Source organism: Eucyclogobius newberryi, unplaced genomic scaffold, assembly GCF_026437365.1.
Source record: "Eucyclogobius newberryi isolate DKJ021-1_F unplaced genomic scaffold, fEucNew1.0.hap1 SCAF_12, whole genome shotgun sequence".
Lineage (NCBI taxonomy): Eukaryota > Metazoa > Chordata > Actinopteri > Gobiiformes > Gobiidae > Eucyclogobius > Eucyclogobius newberryi.
This window is the reverse complement of record NW_027315746.1, coordinates 18,891,268-18,908,208: the sequence shown is the minus strand read 5'-3', so window position 1 is coordinate 18,908,208 and position 16,941 is coordinate 18,891,268. Positions and strand designations below refer to the sequence as shown.

Genomic DNA, 16,941 nt, shown 5'->3' with positions numbered 1-16,941 from the left:
TTTAAAAATATCTATTGGAGTCAAAAGAGAAGTGAGAGCCCTGAGTACACCTGACCAGTGAATCAAATGACTTTTGAAGTGTATGAATAATGAAAAGGCTATATTGGCCAATCAGACAACTTTAGAGTTTAGTACAGGGCCTAGGTAAATTTCGATCAAAGGTGAGTAGAATAGCCAAAATGTTTTCTCAATTAGAGTAATAATAATCATCATCATCATCATTAATAGATAAATAAATATAACGTGACCCAAATGACTCAAGGGTAAACACAATGTGTGAGAAATTACTAATTGAGTTGATTTCATGATTTAACAAGTAATGACGAGAAACAAAACATTAAATAACATCCATATAACAGGAAGCTGAAACCCATGAATAGGACAAGTCATGGTTTATAAATATAAACAACAAAAATAAGAGTGTAAAAAATGCAATTGTTATGAGGAACTTAGATAAACCCCAAATAAGATAACTGCTATGAAGGTTATTTTGTGTTTTTATTACGCATATTAAAAAAAAATTGGACATCGAATCAAGTTGTTGTTGTTGTTGTTGTTGTTTTATGGCGGTTGGCATCCAAGTGTTATTCCTCAGACTTTGTCGTATTTTTTAGAAATTCTTCTTCAATTGCTTTGGTGTTTCAAAGACCATGAGTTCATGAGATGTTGTTATTGTTGTATCCTTTAGAAATTATTTTTGCATCGAATCAAGTAAAAATATTCATTGTATATAAATACGATTACATTTTTTTTTAAATTCGATGTAAAAAATAAATAATAATTCGATGTAAAAAAATAAATAAATTCGATGTAAATTTTTTTTTAATAAAATCACAAAATAACCTTCATAAACTGCAGGTTTATGTTTTTATTTCCTCGGAATTTCATTACAAACGGAGCAAAATCCAAAGCGGCCAATCAGCGGTCAGTTTGTTGGGACGTGTCACTCCATATAAACAGGGTGGGGCGTTTGAGCTCATTCTGTAATTGTATTATTATTATTTTTAATGACTTTTCTCAGCTCTTTCCTGCCAATTACCTGCGTAGGCTGGAGTGTGTTGTGATTCCACACGTCGACCGGAGCGTTGAAGGTGGGAAATACATTAGCTTTTTGTACGAGAGTAGTTTTTGTGGTCTCCGCCGTGTCGTGTGTCAACACTCTCCTCACACGGGGCCCTTTCGCTGTCAACTGAAGCGCGGATGTAGGGGTCCCTGAGGGCGATAGGGATCTTTACAAACGACTCAGGTTTTCTAGAGATCAGTGCTCAGTGTGCTAACATTGTCGGCAGTATTTAGCTATATGCTTTACCTGCTACATAGTTTCTCTATTGTTAGCATGTTTCTAAATATTGGTTAGCATCATTGTTAGCATGATTAACTGATGTTGTGTATTTTTGTCATACGTAGACATAAAATAAAAAAAAATAAAAAAGAGGGTTATGATATGAAGGGAAAATACGTCTTTACATAAGAATTATACTTTGAAAATGGACTGCAGATAAACAAATCCTAAGGAAAGTACTTTAATACTAACTTCATTAAACCTCGGTCAGGTACAGTTTGCTTTTAAATTGTACCTAAATAATCCATTTAATTTTAAAACACCTACCTAAATCGTTTTACACATTGCACACATGTGAACAAAATAACTACCTTGAATAAAAATTATGTTGTTGTTGGTGTTTTTATTACAGGTGTCATTTATTTGGGGGCAAAATGAAGAAACCAACCATCTCTTTGCCTCCAACCTGTAGCAGTAAAGAGGCCAGAAATGAAGCTATTGTGAGCTGTACTCCAACTCTAAACTCGAAAGGAGCCGCTAATACTGTGAGCAGATGCATCACTATGTCCCAGCACAGTCACAACCTCCTCAAGTTCCTGAATGAAGACCGGGGCCGGCAAAGGTTTTGTGATGTGTCTGTGTCTGTGGGTGGGAAGATGTACAGCGCTCATAAGGCAGTCTTGGCCCATGGAAGCAGCTACTTCCACGCTGAGTTTTCCAAAAATCCAGACGCCACACATGTAACCCTGGACCACGTGGATGAACCCGTTTTTCAGCATTTAGTAGAAATGTTATACACCTCAGAATGCATTGTAACCGAAGCAGACATCCCTACTTTAACAGCAGCAGCACGGTTTTTGGACATGATGGACATACTAAAACTGCTTTCTGAAGATGCTCAGTCAAAATCTCCTGCTTCTCAAGTTGATTTGACCAGTGATGATTTGTCAGCAGATCCCAAATACATTCAAGGTCCAAGTCATTGTGAGTCACCAAACCCTGAAGGCTTATTGTACAGCAAAAAAGTGAGTCAAGTCACAAGTGAAAATCAGACTTCTGCAGCAATACGAAGATCATCACGCAGAAAAAGAACGTTGAAAAATAAGCCAGATAATGAAAGAGAAAACACTGTCAATAAACAAAATAAATTACTTGAAGATTCTTTGGAGGAAGCAACTAAAGAAGCAAACAACAACCCCCACGTTCAAGATAATGATTACTTTGAGCTAGATGATGATACCGCTGAACTTGAGTCAGGTCAATTAACAACAGAGAGAACTCAAAGTCAGCACAATTCCGTAATAACAAATGCTGTTTCTATGAAAGCAAAAGCATCACGAAGTGTCGGCCAAGAATATCCCGAAGGACTGGCTCCAGTTATTATTCAGATGTCCAACAAGAAGACGCTGCAGTGTCCTAAGTGTGACAAAGTCTTTGACCGAGCAGGTACAATATTAGTTCTAATCTAACGTTAACCTCTTACTTACAGATTGAAAGTTTGATGTAACATGTCCAGTGTAAGCCAACTATAAAGACAAGGTAATAGTATTGGGTAGAGAAGGGACAAATTTAACTTACCATAAGATCTTCTGATATATTTTCCTTGCGTTTTTTGCAAAGACAAAAAGAGTGCACAACAACAACAACAACAACATTGTGTTATAATGACTGCAAAACTACAACATCTAAATAAATTGGAAGTTGTATGGGTCAATTGTGAAAGTAATTTATAAATTATTAATTATGTCTTTTATTTCTTGTCCTGGATGCACAAGATATCTCAAACATGTCAAGGTTCTAGATATTTCTGGTCTGTTTAAAAGAAACTTTTTAAAGTGGAAATTGTGTCTCGTCTCACCCAACATGGTTTGGCCGTTGTCAAACAATAGCAGAAATAAGCGAATAGAGTGTTAGTGTTTTTTAAGGATCTTTATGTCTGTAGGATACCCCGGGACACATATAATAAGATGTTGCAGTATGTTAATGCAATCTAAATACATTAATTATTTCTGCGTTACCTTTTAGCTAAGTATGAGAGCCACACGAGGGTGCACACTGGAGAAAAGCCGTTCCAGTGTGAGATCTGCCTCCAGTGCTACTCCACCAAGTCAAACTTGACAGTCCACAAGAAAAAACACAACGACGACACCTTTTCCTCAAAGAAAGAGCACCAGTGCCCTGTCTGTAACAAGCTCCATGCCAGCAAAAAGACTCTAGCAAAACACATCAGGAGGTAACAACAGAAACTTGAAATATACACAAATCAGACAAAACATTATAACTATGCCATTATAGTACACATCTTCCCCCTGTCATCGTTCCTCAATTGTAATAGTAGTAGTTTTTTCGTACCTGCACTACAGGTGATTAACACAGTTTTACACCCCACTAAGATGTGCACTAATTAAAGAATTGTCTGTTATTTACAAAACCTGTCAGTGGATTTCATATTATTCTTTTTTTAATTTAGGTTTCATCCTGACCATATCCAAGACAACAAAAAAATGAAGAGGAGTGAAGGATGGAAGTGTGCTGTAAGAACAAATGTTAAACTAACATGATTTAATTTTTTTAATGTGTGTGGTAGGGCTGTACAATTAAACACATTGTATTGTGATTACTCCACTCCAATCAATCACAAAAATAGTATCAGATGTATTTATTTATTTTTAATCTGTTCTGAAGATATGGACACTTGTTCTGGCCTCTAAAACCTGGAGCAAAGTTACTCTCTAATGTAAAAAAACAACATAAAACGTTACATTAATACATTATTTGTCTCAAATTATTTTTTCTTTTGTTTGTTTTTTTCAATAATTGTGCAGCCCTAGTGAAGGCAGCAGTGACTTCTTAACATGTGCTTAATGGCTCCACAGGTTTGTCAAAAGACGTTCACACGGAGGCCACATCTTCAGGAGCACATGATTTTACACTCCCAAGAGCTGCCTTTCAAATGCTCCTTCTGTGACCAATACTTCAAGTCTAGATTTGCCAGGTTAAAGCACCAAGAAAAATCACATTTAGGTAATCTAAGCATCATCAATTGAACTGTAAATTCTCCTGTACTTTCTGTAACAGTTTTTTTGCTGTTATCAGGTCCCTTCCCCTGTGAAATCTGCGGGCGGCAGTTTAATGACTCGGGAAACAAAAGAAGGCACATAGAGTGTACACACGGAGGCAAAAGGAAGTGGACCTGCTTTGTCTGTGGAAAGTCTGTGAGGGAGCGGTATGTCTCTAGTACTGTACTCACTAAATGTAACATAAGGTGATGTTTTAAATCTGTTCTTACTATGTCCTTACCATAGTAAGGACATGTCAACAATGACACGTTTAGCCAAGTTAGTAATACTGACAGTATTTGTGTGGTGGAATGTCCAGATATCACTTTTTGTCATTAGTGCCAATCCTTAAAACAAATCTTTGTTTTTAACAGGACAACTTTGAGAGAGCACATGCGAATACACAGTGGGGAGAAGCCGCACCTCTGTAGTATCTGTGGGCAAAGCTTCCGTCATGGCAGTTCCTACAGGTCAGTTCCATAAGGGACTAAATTCATATGTTTAAATATTAGAAATGGGTGCAATAGGTGAGTTCAAGTGAAAGCACCACATTCTTACAAGCTAACCATTTAAAACAGATTACCAGTAATCTGGTTGCAGTTAATATTTCTGTAATTACTGGATCTAAAACAGTTAAAAGCATAATTTACAACTTAAGTCACCCAATATAAAAAAACATGTATTTTTCATATTAGTAAATAAAAATGTTCATTTCATATAGGCAACTATGAATGCCAATGATCCAGTGACAAATTTCTGTTGGAAAATAAGTAACTGCAGCTTGATAAAAAATATATTTTTTTAGGCTTCATCTGCGAGTTCATCATAATGACAAGCGTTATGAGTGTATTCAGTGTGGGAAAACCTTCATCCGACATGACCATCTGAGTAAACATCAAAAAATACACTCTGGTAGGACACTGCTGACCCTCACCTTGCAACTGACGTTTAAACTGATTTAAAATTAACTTTTTCTAGGTGAGAAAGCACATCAGTGCGAAGAGTGTGGAAAGTGCTTCAGAAGGCACGATCATTTGACGGTTCACTATAAAACTGTACACTTGGGACAGAAAGTGTGGCAGAAGTATGTGTTGAAGTTCACTATACTTTTGTTCAAATTATTTGAGGACGATAGCAGCTGAGTTGTCCAGCTATTTAACTGTGTCTCCAAAATATACTCTCCATTTGTGGCTATGATATAGCTGAAAATAACAGGTAATTTGTCAATTGTGCGTGTAAACGTAGTACTTATTCAGGACAGGACATTACTTTCTGCCTATGAAGATTAGAATCTTCTTCTTCTGAATACATGTGACACATATATTCAAACATTCTGACCTGTTGCCTTTTGTGGTTGATATAGGTATAAAACTGCTGTGCATCAATGTGAAGTCTGCAAGAAGGAATTTAAAGGAAAATCCAGCTTAGAAAGCCATTTCAGAACTCATTCAGGTATTTTTATATTTATATATATATATATATATATATATATATATATATATATATATATATATATATATATATATATATATATATATATATTACATATACATATACATATATATATATATATATATATATATATAGCCTTTTTCATCCCCATCTCGATCATTGTCTTGAGTCCACTAGGATAGATAGATATTCACACACACACACACACACACACACACACACACACACACACACACACACACACACACACACACACATAGAGTCTTGTCTTATTTTTCATTAGTACAATACCTTATCACACATTGTGGTGTTTTATATTCTCTCACACTGCAATTTCATTGGGTCTACTTTCTACTACATCAGATTGGCGCATGTGCATTTTAGTAACTGCATGATTTATGTCAAAGGGGAGAAGCCTCACAAATGTCCCGAGTGCCATCAGTCGTTCAGGATTAAGAAGACGCTGACTAAGCACATGGTCATCCACTCAGAAGAACGGCCCTATAACTGTGCTCACTGCAGTGCCGCTTTTAAACGGAAAGACAAACTCAAATACCACGTTGACCACGTCCACAACATCCGCTACACTGTGCAGCCTGTGGGAACACTCAGCCAAGACAAACTGACCTCTGATTCCTATGAGACCACAAAGGCCTTTGACAAAACCAAATCCACCGTCCTGAGCATCCCGTCTCCTGCCAGCGTTCGTGTGCCTGTCACTTTAGGATCTGTCTCCATGGCAGTTGTGGGGCAAGCTCAAGGACAACAATCAAGCTACCCATCCACAACAGAGCTGGCCTTCTTGGAAAAGTACACACTAAACCCCCAGCCCGCTAATGTGGTCCACCAGGTGAGGCCCGATCAGATGTTAGACCCCCGGGAGCAGTCCTACCTGGGCACACTGCTCGGTCTGGACTCAGCCTCTTCTGTGCAGAGTGTCACTAACTCAAAAGATAACTGACTATTTTCTTTTATCTTATTACTTTATTATCCAAATCTATATTAACCTTTGCCTTATGTAACTTCAGTGCCTCAGGTTGTGTACAGTGCATACTACAAACTAGAACTATGGCCGCAGTGTTGTGAGTTTGAATGCCGACTCCAACTATTTACTGCATGTCCTCCCGTCTCTCTACCCCCCCTTTCACTCTCATCTGCCCTGTCCAATAAAGCCTACGGGCCAAAAAATAATTTAAAAAGTTAATTCTCTTTCCCTAGTGTTTGTTTATACAGAGGTAATTGAAAAATATAGTGTCCTTTCACTCTAGTCAAGTCAGCAAACAAGCCAATCTAATATTTACCTGGGTTTACATAAAGGTTTTTTTTGTAATCTGCCAGTTGTTGCCACGGTGACGGGTGGAGAGGTCGGACTGGAGAGCATTGTATGTGGCCCTATCCCAATACTCGCACTACATACTACACACTTGACTGAAGTGTGTATTTTCTGAAAGTGCACAAGGACGCAGGGGGGAATTGGGACAGAGCGTACTTCAGAGAGTTGAGAATGCGGTAAATAAAAGAACTGCTACGCCATTTGAATACTTAGCAATGAAATGCATTGTGGAAAATGTACTTGCCTGAAGTCTATGGAGTGTGCCAACATGAATTGCTTAAGTGCATAATTAATTCATTATTTTATTATGTCATGAATTAATAAAATGGCATATTGTATTAATTAAATGCAGTGTGCGATACTATGTGCGTCCGGTATGCACTGATTACTGATCAATCTTCAACTGAGTCTTCCTCGGTCAGAAGGAACAGACAACTTCAGTTCACACTCGAACATTTATTGAAGGGAGCAAACATTGGGAGGAGGTCTATTTACAGATGGATTTGAGAGGAAAGGTGCGTGGGTGTGTAAATCTTTGGGGTCTGTGTGTGTGGTTATATCATATGGACGCACACGGTACCTATACACACAGGATAAGGCAGGATAAAAAGACAGCAACCCTAGGCTCTGCTCCTCACACAGTAATGGCAAAAACAATAATGGAAAAAACCACAGCATACGGGCCTTAAGGAACTACAATGAACCCTGTTGCATTGTGGGATGTGTAGTACTTTCCCAGGGGACTTTTAACATGTAGTATGAATTAATTAGATGTGTAATAAATTAATTGAATGCACAATTAATTAATTAATAATTTAAAGAAACATTTAAATCCTAACTTCCTACCTAAAAAAATATCTGTTTAATTCATGGGTTCATTGTGTTGATGCAACCATTACAAGAATCTGTCAGACTCACGCGTTAAACTCAGAGGGATTTAAGGTCAGATTTAGGGGCCGTTGCCGTGACTTTGCTCAGATTAACAGGAAAACTGTGGAAATGTATCACTGTTGTTTCAATAAAAATATTTTTTGCCCCGTGGCACGTGCCCAGCGAAGCCAGTCACTTCCCAGTGTAAAGCAGAACAAACATGAGCAGGTCGCAGAGAGCTGTGCAGGGCCGCAGAGAGCCGTGCAGGGCCGCAGAGAGCTGTGCAGGGCCGCAGAGAGCCGTGCAGGGCCGCAGAGAGCTGACTCTTCCCATCTTGATCTGTCTGTTTTTTTTCTTTCAGGGCCACATTTTCTGGTTATAACATATGTAGATGTGCTGTGTTTTTATGTTAATTTTCTTGGCGTTCCTAACCTCACTGTTGGTGTTTTCTGTTTTGTTTTGTTTGTTTGATGTGTTTTAAAATATTGCAGATGTAAAGATGAAAAAAAATATTAAAATCTTTATGAATGGGTGTTTAATGTCTTCTTTTCTGTGGAAATGCCACAATGAGCATTAGTCAAAAGCCAAAAACATTGGTTCATTTACATGAGGTGCCTCTCCACATCTGACAACTAACAAAAGTACAGGCTGTAGGCTACATGTGTGTGGTCAATGTAAAAGCCATACCAAAATCATAAAAAAGGCTTCAGGGTCAGATAGTTACTTTAAATGCAAAGTCAATCAAAGTAAGTCTACTCGGTTTGAAATTACACCCTTGTTTGAGTTGTTTGGACACTTAGGGATTGATTTATAAATAACCAAACATTTATGAATAACTAAACCCACAATTGCAAATTCCAAAGTAAAACTGCTACTACCACATGTTGTCAGCAGATTTTGAGATAAACACATCTGTTTTTAGCTCTGGATGTTTTGTGTGGACCGAATGTACAGGATAATGACTGTAAATCAGTTTAGTCTGGTCTTTTGATGTGCTGGTAAGTAAAGCAGGTGGAGCTGGCACTTGACTGTGGGACAAAATGCTGAAATCTGCCCATATTCACATTACCCCAACAAAGATCTTACATGTAAGCCTTAGACAGCTGCACATTCTTCTTCTGGCAGTGTGGAAGCAGGACAAAGGATCAATGTTTTTTAAGGTGTCTGATGACTACATGTCTATTATATGAGGCCTATCTCTTAAAATGCAGCCCTTGTAGGAGTTCCTATGGTCTGCAAGAGAAGTATAGATTTACATTCCTACATACCGTATTTTCCGGACTATAAGTCGCACCTTTTTCATAGTTTTGGCCGGAGAGATCTGTGATATTATTTGTTAATTTCACACTGGCAACCGCATGTCACATGTTGATGATTATTTTTACACTGACAACCGCAAGAGGGCGCTCTAGGCTCTAAGCGACGCAGAAGAAGAATCGGAATTTCCTCTTCCTCCGGAGTTTGTGGAGTTGTTTCGAAGTGACACAGAGGAAAAATAATTCAATTGATTCTGTGATTTGCGTTTTCTTTATGCTATAGTTATCTGAATAACTGTTCTTGGCACTTGTTTATGAAAGAAAGGGCAAGAATCAATTAAATGTCTAAGCCCTGCCAGTACAATTCTAATACAGATGAACAGACCGCTTACTATCTGTCTCTATCGAAGACGCCGACTTACGCGGGCATAGTGTGTGTGACGCCGACTTACACGGGCATAGTGTGTGTGACGCCGACTTACACGGGCATAGTGTGTGTGACGCCGACTTACACGGGCATAGTGTGTGTGACGCCGACTTACACGGGCATAGTCCGGACGCACCTCTAAACCTTGCGCTCGACATTTTATAACATTTCAATATGGGGCGTATGATGAAGGGTAGCGTCTCATTTGTTGAAGGGAGGCGCATCGTTTGTTGAAGGGAGGCGCATCGTTGGCTGAAGGGAGGCGCATCGTTGGTTGAAAGGAGACGTATCGTTGGCTGAAGGGAGGCGCACCGTTGGCTGAAGGGAGGCGCATCGGTGGCTGACAGGAGGCGTATCGTTGGTTGAAGGGAGGCGTATTGTTGGCTGAAGGGAGGCGCATCGTTGGTTGAAGGGAGGCGCATCGTTGGCTGAAGGGAGGTGCATCGTTGGCTGACGGGAGGCGCATCGTTGGCTGACGGTAGGCGTATCGTTGGTTGAAGGGAGGCGCATCATTGGCTGAAGGGAGGCGCATCGTTGGTTGAAGGGAGGCGCATCGTTGGCTGAAGGGAGGCGCATCGTTGGTTGAAGGGAGGCGCATCGTTGGCTGAAGGGAGGCGCATTATTGGTTGAAGGGAGGCGCATCGTTGGCTGAAGGGAGGCGCATCGTTGGTTGAAGGGAGACGCATCGTTGGCTGAAGGGAGGCGCATCGTTGGTTGAAGGGAGGCGCATCGTTGGCTGAAGGGAGGCGCATCGTTGGTTGAAGGGAGGCGTATCGTTGGTTGAAGGGAGGCGTATTGTTGGCTGAAGGGAGGCGCATCGTTGGTTGAAGGGAGGCGTATCGTTGGTTGAAGGGAGGCGTATTGTTGGCTGAAGGGAGGCGCATCGTTGGTTGAAGGGAGGCGCATCGTTGGCTGAAGGGAGGTGCATCGTTGGCTGACGGGAGGCGCATCGTTGGCTGAAGGGAGGCGCATCGTTGGTTGAAGGGAGGCGTATCGTTGGTTGAAGGGAGGCGTATTGTTGGCTGAAGGGAGGCGCATCGTTGGTTGAAGGGAGGCGTATCGTTGGTTGAAGGGAGGCGTATTGTTGGCTGAAGGGAGGCGCATCGTTGGTTGAAGGGAGGCGCATCGTTGGCTGAAGGGAGGTGCATCGTTGGCTGACGGGAGGCGCATCGTTGGCTGACGGTAGGCGTATCGTTGGTTGAAGGGAGGCGCATCGTTGGCTGACGGTAGGCGTATCGTTGGTTGAAGGGAGGCGCATCATTGGCTGAAGGGAGGCGCATCGTTGGTTGAAGGGAGGCGCATCGTTGGCTGAAGGGAGGCGCATCGTTGGTTGAATGGAGGCGCATCGTTGGCTGAAGGGAGGCGCATCGTTGGTTGAAGGGAGGCGCATCGTTGGCTGAAGGGAGGCGCATCGTTGGCTGACGGGAGGCGCATCGTTGGCTGACGGTAGGCGTATCGTTGGTTGAAGGGAGGCGCATCATTGGCTGAAGGGAGGCGTATCGTTGGTTGAAGGGAGGCGCATCATTGGCTGAAGGGAGGCGCATCGTTGGTTGAAGGGAGGCGCATCGTTGGCTGAAGGGAGGCGCATCGTTGGTTGAAGGGAGGCGCATCGTTGGCTGAAGGGAGGCGCATCGTTGGTTGAAGGGAGGCGCATCGTTGGCTGAAGGGAGGCGCATCGTTGGTTGAAAGGAGGCGCATCGTTGGCTGAAGGGAGACGCATCGTTGGCTGAAGGGAGGCGCATCGTTGGCTGAAGGGAGGCGCATCGTTGGTTGAAGGGAGACGCATCGTTGGCTGAAGGGAGGCGCATCGTTGGCTGAAGGGAGGCGCATCGTTGGTTGAAGGGAGGCGCATCGTTGGCTGAAGGGAGGCGCATCGTTGGCTGAAGGGAGGCGCATCGTTGGCTGAAGGGAGGCGCATCGTTGGCTGAAGGGAGGCGCATCGTTGGCTGAAGGGAGGCGCATCGTTGGTTGAAGGGAGGCGCATCGTTGGCTGAAGGGAGGCGCATCGTTGGTTGAAAGGAGGCGCATCGTTGGCTGAAGGGAGACGCATCGTTGGCTGAAGGGAGGCGCATCGTTGGCTGAAGGGAGGCGCATCGTTGGTTGAAGGGAGACGCATCGTTGGCTGAAGGGAGGCGCATCGTTGGCTGAAGGGAGGCGCATCGTTGGCTGAAGGGAGGCGCATCGTTGGCTGAAGGGAGGCGCATCGTTGGCTGAAGGGAGGCGCATCGTTGGCTGAAGGGAGGCGCATCGTTGGCTGAAGGGAGGCGCATTGTTGGTTTTCTCGCCAGTACCTTTCCATTTGTCGCTGTTGCCTTATATGGAGTTGTCCTTGAGTTCGTCTGCAGTTCTCAAGCTTCTTATCAAAGAGCGTGTAATAGAGGAACAATGGGATATGTGTCCGCGTGTGCGTGTGAGGACTAAACCCTTCATAGTTTCAGCATAACTTAGTTATTATATCAAAGTACAGTTTAATACAATCTCAAGTTAATATAGTTGGTATTCCCTTCACTGTTAATATGTTACGTTAACATACCAGACACTTATGACAGTTCGTTGTCTATGCATCATGTAGCTGAAGGTGTTACGTTAAATTGCATTTTAAGATGAAATGTCTGTTCTTGGTCTTGGATTTTATCAAATAATTTTCCCCAAAAAATGCAACTTTTACTCCAGTGCATTTAATATATATATATTTTTTTCTTCTATATTTAGCTTTTTTTTTTGGCTGGTTTAACTTATTCTCCTTATAGTCCGGAAAATACGGTAATGCTTTTAGGGAAATGTGTTCTCTGAAAGTAAAAAGTAATCAATTGAAAAAATAAACAATAATTATAGAAGAATGGAAAAACAAGCTTTATTTTGCTTTCCAATGGTCAGTATGTGCATTAATGTTTAAATGCATATATTTATTTACACATTTATATATTTTTATCCAACGTTCATCATTTTATTTATTGATTTATTTCCAATTATGTCATTTTTGGTCCTCCATATGCTTTTAGGTTTTGGGGGGGGGGCGGAGTGCTAACCTAGACACAGGAGAAACCTGCAAAACTGTTTTGTTATTTTTGGACAGAAACAAGATGACAATCTTATTTTTTATCCTTATTATTTATTGTTGTTAATGAACTTGGGACGTGACCAGTGGCTTCCTCTTGTGACTGTTTCAAACGCGTCGTTCACATAAGCGCTAGAAACAAATAAATTTCACAAATTTCTGTTTAAACGTAGTCGGGCTATGTTAAAAGCATTTTATGGTGACCTACCGAGTAATGTGTTGTCCGAGTACAACCTAAAACAAAAATATTTATTGAGCAAGAGGCTCAGTGTTATAGTAACATATGAGTAAAAAGACAGGTCCATTGTCTGCATACTTACATCCAGACTGAGACAGTTGCTTGTCTTGGCTGCACTCAGCATACACAAAACGGTCTCCGTACCATTTACGGTCACAAGACAATTCCACTCTGGTTCCAGACTTCATTATAACGTTACCTCTGCTCTCAAGCCCACTACCGCTAGAAGTGTCCAGCGTACAGAAGTCAACTGCGCACAAATTGAAGTATAGGTTAAAGTGAATATTCTGTATTTAATTGCTTATAAATACTCCATACCTTCACATGTGGGCATTTGGGCCCATTCGCCGTTGGCACATCTCACTTTACTGATCCCTTTTAGTTTGTACCAATAATTACATTGATATGTCACAAACATTTCATTAAGATAATAATCTCCATTGATTAGGGGGGGAGGGTTTTTGTCACATTTGTCGACTGGAGAAGACACAACACAATATGATGACTCAAAATAGACTTATTGAGATTATTCAGAGGAAAAGTGCAGACAGTGTATGTTAAGGTTAATTACCTGTAGGTTGAGGGTTGTCGTCTGGCACAGTGTCGACTTTAGCGGCTGCAAAACACCCAAAATGTTGTGGAGCAAAAATGTAAAATGAATCTGAACCTTAGTGTTCTTCAGTGTCATAATTGTATGTATCAAAATGAATTATAGCTAACAACACTAAGGATACGGAATAGTCATTTTAGAAACATTAAGAGGAAGGATTGACCATTTGGCCCATATGTGGTCACCAGTGACTTCAGGGCCACATTGTCTTATGTAAAATGGATATCACAGATAGATGTGCATGTATGCTCCTGTTCACTTACTGCACGAAGGGAGATCTATCCACTTCCCAGTACTGCATTTAGCCTTTACAGGCCCCTCCCGTTTAAATCCTGTTTGACATACATACTCCACTTCATCCTGCTCCTGAAACATGTCCTTGTAAACCTGGTTAATTATGACCGCTTTTGGGATCTGTGGAGGAAGCCCACACCAATAGTCTAGCCCTGTAAAAGCAGACAATGTTGTAGATTATAATTTGGTTTGATTGTGTGTGTGACACTGCTCATATCAAATACTCACTTTCACAGACTGGTAAATTCTTCCACTCTCCTTTTTCACAACAGGCTACGGCACTTATCTTGTTTTCATACCCAGGGTTACATTTTATCCATGCTTTGTCACCGTCTTCTGCCATCTTATTCCAATCGGCATTGGGGATTTGTGGAACAAAGCATGACGTTTCATCTGTGGAAGAATAGTTATGAATTGCTAAATTAATGTAGAAAGTCCCCAATGAACAATACTCTTTGGATGTTCACAGACATAACATTTCCTGTGACCCATCTACAGTGTGTGTGTGTGTGTGTATGTACGTATGTGTGTGTGTGTGTGTCGCAGAAGTGCAGGATATTGGCATTAACTGGGACGCCAGTCTAATGGACAACTGTACCATATTCATGCCGTCTCATAGAAACTTGATATGCCACACCTCTGAGGTGGGATGGATTGTTAATGTTAATATTAATTGCGCAAACATATTTTGACAGATTTGTGAGAAATATTTTCGAGAAATATTTTCTCATACTATATCTCATAACAAAAACAAAAGATATTGCATTTATACTTTTGTTCAGTCCTCAAGTTTCACATAATTCTGATATGTAGTCATCCGGAAATGGCTATTTACATGACATAACCCACTATTTACATTATTTGGTGTTTCATGGCATAACTTATAAACATAACTGATTAGTGTTGCACTTACTAATACACAGCGGTGCTGAAGACCATTTTCCATTTTGACAGGTAATTGTTGCCCACCAACCAATCGTCGCTGGCTTAAAACCAGTGTTGCAGGCATAGGACAGCTGAATGTCGTCGGGGAAATCGTTCTGCTCAGAGACAAAGTAACCATCTGCGACGATTGGAGGGGGACAGCCTTGACAGAAGAGCACATACAAAACTCTTAATATGATCATTTCGTTGATGAAGAAAAATGAATGCTAGACAATCAGAAGTGTCTACTGTAATGCCCACACAAAGCCCTTGATTGAATCAGTATCTGGAACGCAATCCATTCAAAATAATAGTGCGACTTTTGAGAGCAAAACATTTTTTTATTACGACTTCATAATAAAAAGGTACATGATACTGTTACTTTGCAGAATTCTTCATTTTAAATAAAGGCTTACCGTTCTCTACTGCGGAGAGACATTGAACCACAGCCAATAACCCAAGCAATCGTAGGTCCATGTTGTCCTGACGGCAGAAGAATAACGCAGAAGTAATGCAGAAGCTGTTCTACAAGTAATAGAACTGTTAATGATTACAGCCAGCCTTTACCCCAAACAGCAGAATGTTTGTCAGCGATTGTGTTTGCCTAACAGAAAGTCCACATTTCAAAATACTTTCCCGGATAGTTCTGTTTACAACTAAGTATTTCGAAATTATACAAATCAGAACGTCAATGGTTGGTTAAATATCAGAAGCAAACATCAAATACATTTGGATCATCTGGTTGCCTATTATTGGTGGTTTTCCAATTCTAGAATGTGTTTATGTCATAACCTCAGATGGGGAGGCAAGAGCCAGAATCCCTGATTGATCACATTGTACTTTGCTGTGAAAGGCAAAGTCAACATTTTAACCGTCGGTTAAATTGTTAGAAATAATGCAAGAGCAAATAAACACTGCATCATTTGCCCATTGAATCCAAATGACTCTCCAAAGTGCAGTTGTGGCAAAAGAAACATTTTTGGTTTATTAATATGGATACCCCCCACATGTTTTATTTTTCTAAGATATAATTGAAACTGTACTGTATGAAAACACTGTACTTAAGGTACTTCACTAGCAAGGACCACGCCACAACAATGAAATACGAAAGAATGTTTAGTGATAATAGTCATGATGGGTCGATGAGAGCTCGATGAGAGAGCTCGATGAGAGAGCTCGATGAGAGAGATCGATGAGAGAGCTCGATGAGAGAGATCGATGAGAGAGCTCGATGAGAGAGATCGATGAGAGAGATCGATGAGAGAGATCGATGAGAGAGATCGATGAGAGAGATCGATGAGAGAGCTCGATGAGATGAGAGAGATCGATGAGAGAGCTCGATGAGAGCTCGATGAGAGAGATCGATGAGAGAGATCGATGAGAGAGATCGATGAGAGAGCTCGATGAGAGAGATCGATGAGAGAGATCGATGAGAGAGCTCGATGAGAGCTCGATGAGAGAGATCGATGAGAGAGATCGATGAGAGAGATCGATGAGAGAGATCGATGAGAGAGATCGATGAGAGAGATCGATGAGAGAGCTCGATGAGATGAGAGAGATCGATGAGAGAGCTCGATGAGAGCTCGATGAGAGAGATCGATGAGAGAGATCGATGAGAGAGATCGATGAGAGAGATCGATGAGAGAGATCGATGAGAGAGATCGATGAGAGAGCTCGATGAGATGAGAGAGATCGATGAGATGAGAGAGCTCGATGAGATGAGAGGGATCGATGAGATGAGAGGGATCGATGAGATGAGCTGGGTAGAGACTCAGGATGGGGGCTCTGTCTCGGGTAATCAGCCCAGCCGATTCAGAACCCCCCCTCCATGGATGGTGATGTGTTAAGGTGACGATGATAGAGACATGGGGTGGGAGGGTGGGGTCGAGAGAGCAGAGACAACGAGAGATGCTGGGATTGGCCGGTGCATATATAGGCCTTCTGGGTAATAAGAGGCGTGGTTAAAGAGTGGAGGTGTGGTTGCTCAGGAAATAAGAGGTTGAGGAGTGGTCTTGCTCCCGAATCTAAGTTAGCGATTACATCTCCAACTACACTTAAAATGTCTTGTACAACCAATTACTCATTCAGTTTAAATGCATGCTATGTTGTGGTGGTACCAATAGTTCGCCTGTTTTGAG

At 41.4% G+C, this 16,941-nt stretch overlaps 2 protein-coding genes across 2 annotated transcripts; one reads left to right on the top strand and one right to left on the bottom strand.

The window, feature by feature from the left end:
• Positions 1-881: 881 nt before the first annotated feature.
• zbtb41 (zinc finger and BTB domain containing 41) lies at positions 882-6,794 on the top strand. The gene is made up of 11 exons (XM_072441198.1): positions 882-1,091; positions 1,695-2,728; positions 3,308-3,515; positions 3,753-3,816; positions 4,159-4,306; positions 4,379-4,508; positions 4,716-4,811; positions 5,147-5,253; positions 5,320-5,425; positions 5,705-5,793; positions 6,201-6,794. The coding sequence occupies exons 2-11, from the start codon at positions 1,717-1,719 to the stop codon at positions 6,752-6,754; spliced, it is 2,514 nt and encodes an 837-aa protein (XP_072297299.1). The 5' UTR covers positions 882-1,091; positions 1,695-1,716; the 3' UTR covers positions 6,755-6,794.
• Positions 6,795-13,776: 6,982 nt separating this feature from the next.
• Positions 13,777-15,557, bottom strand: LOC140355825 (complement factor H-related protein 2-like). Its single transcript, XM_072440468.1, has 5 exons — positions 15,371-15,557; positions 15,220-15,286; positions 14,793-14,966; positions 14,108-14,272; positions 13,777-14,031 (listed from the first exon to the last, which is right to left on the bottom strand). The coding sequence occupies exons 2-5, from the start codon at positions 15,278-15,280 to the stop codon at positions 13,841-13,843; spliced, it is 591 nt and encodes a 196-aa protein (XP_072296569.1). The 5' UTR covers positions 15,281-15,286; positions 15,371-15,557; the 3' UTR covers positions 13,777-13,840.
• Between the last annotated feature and the right edge of the window lie 1,384 nt (positions 15,558-16,941).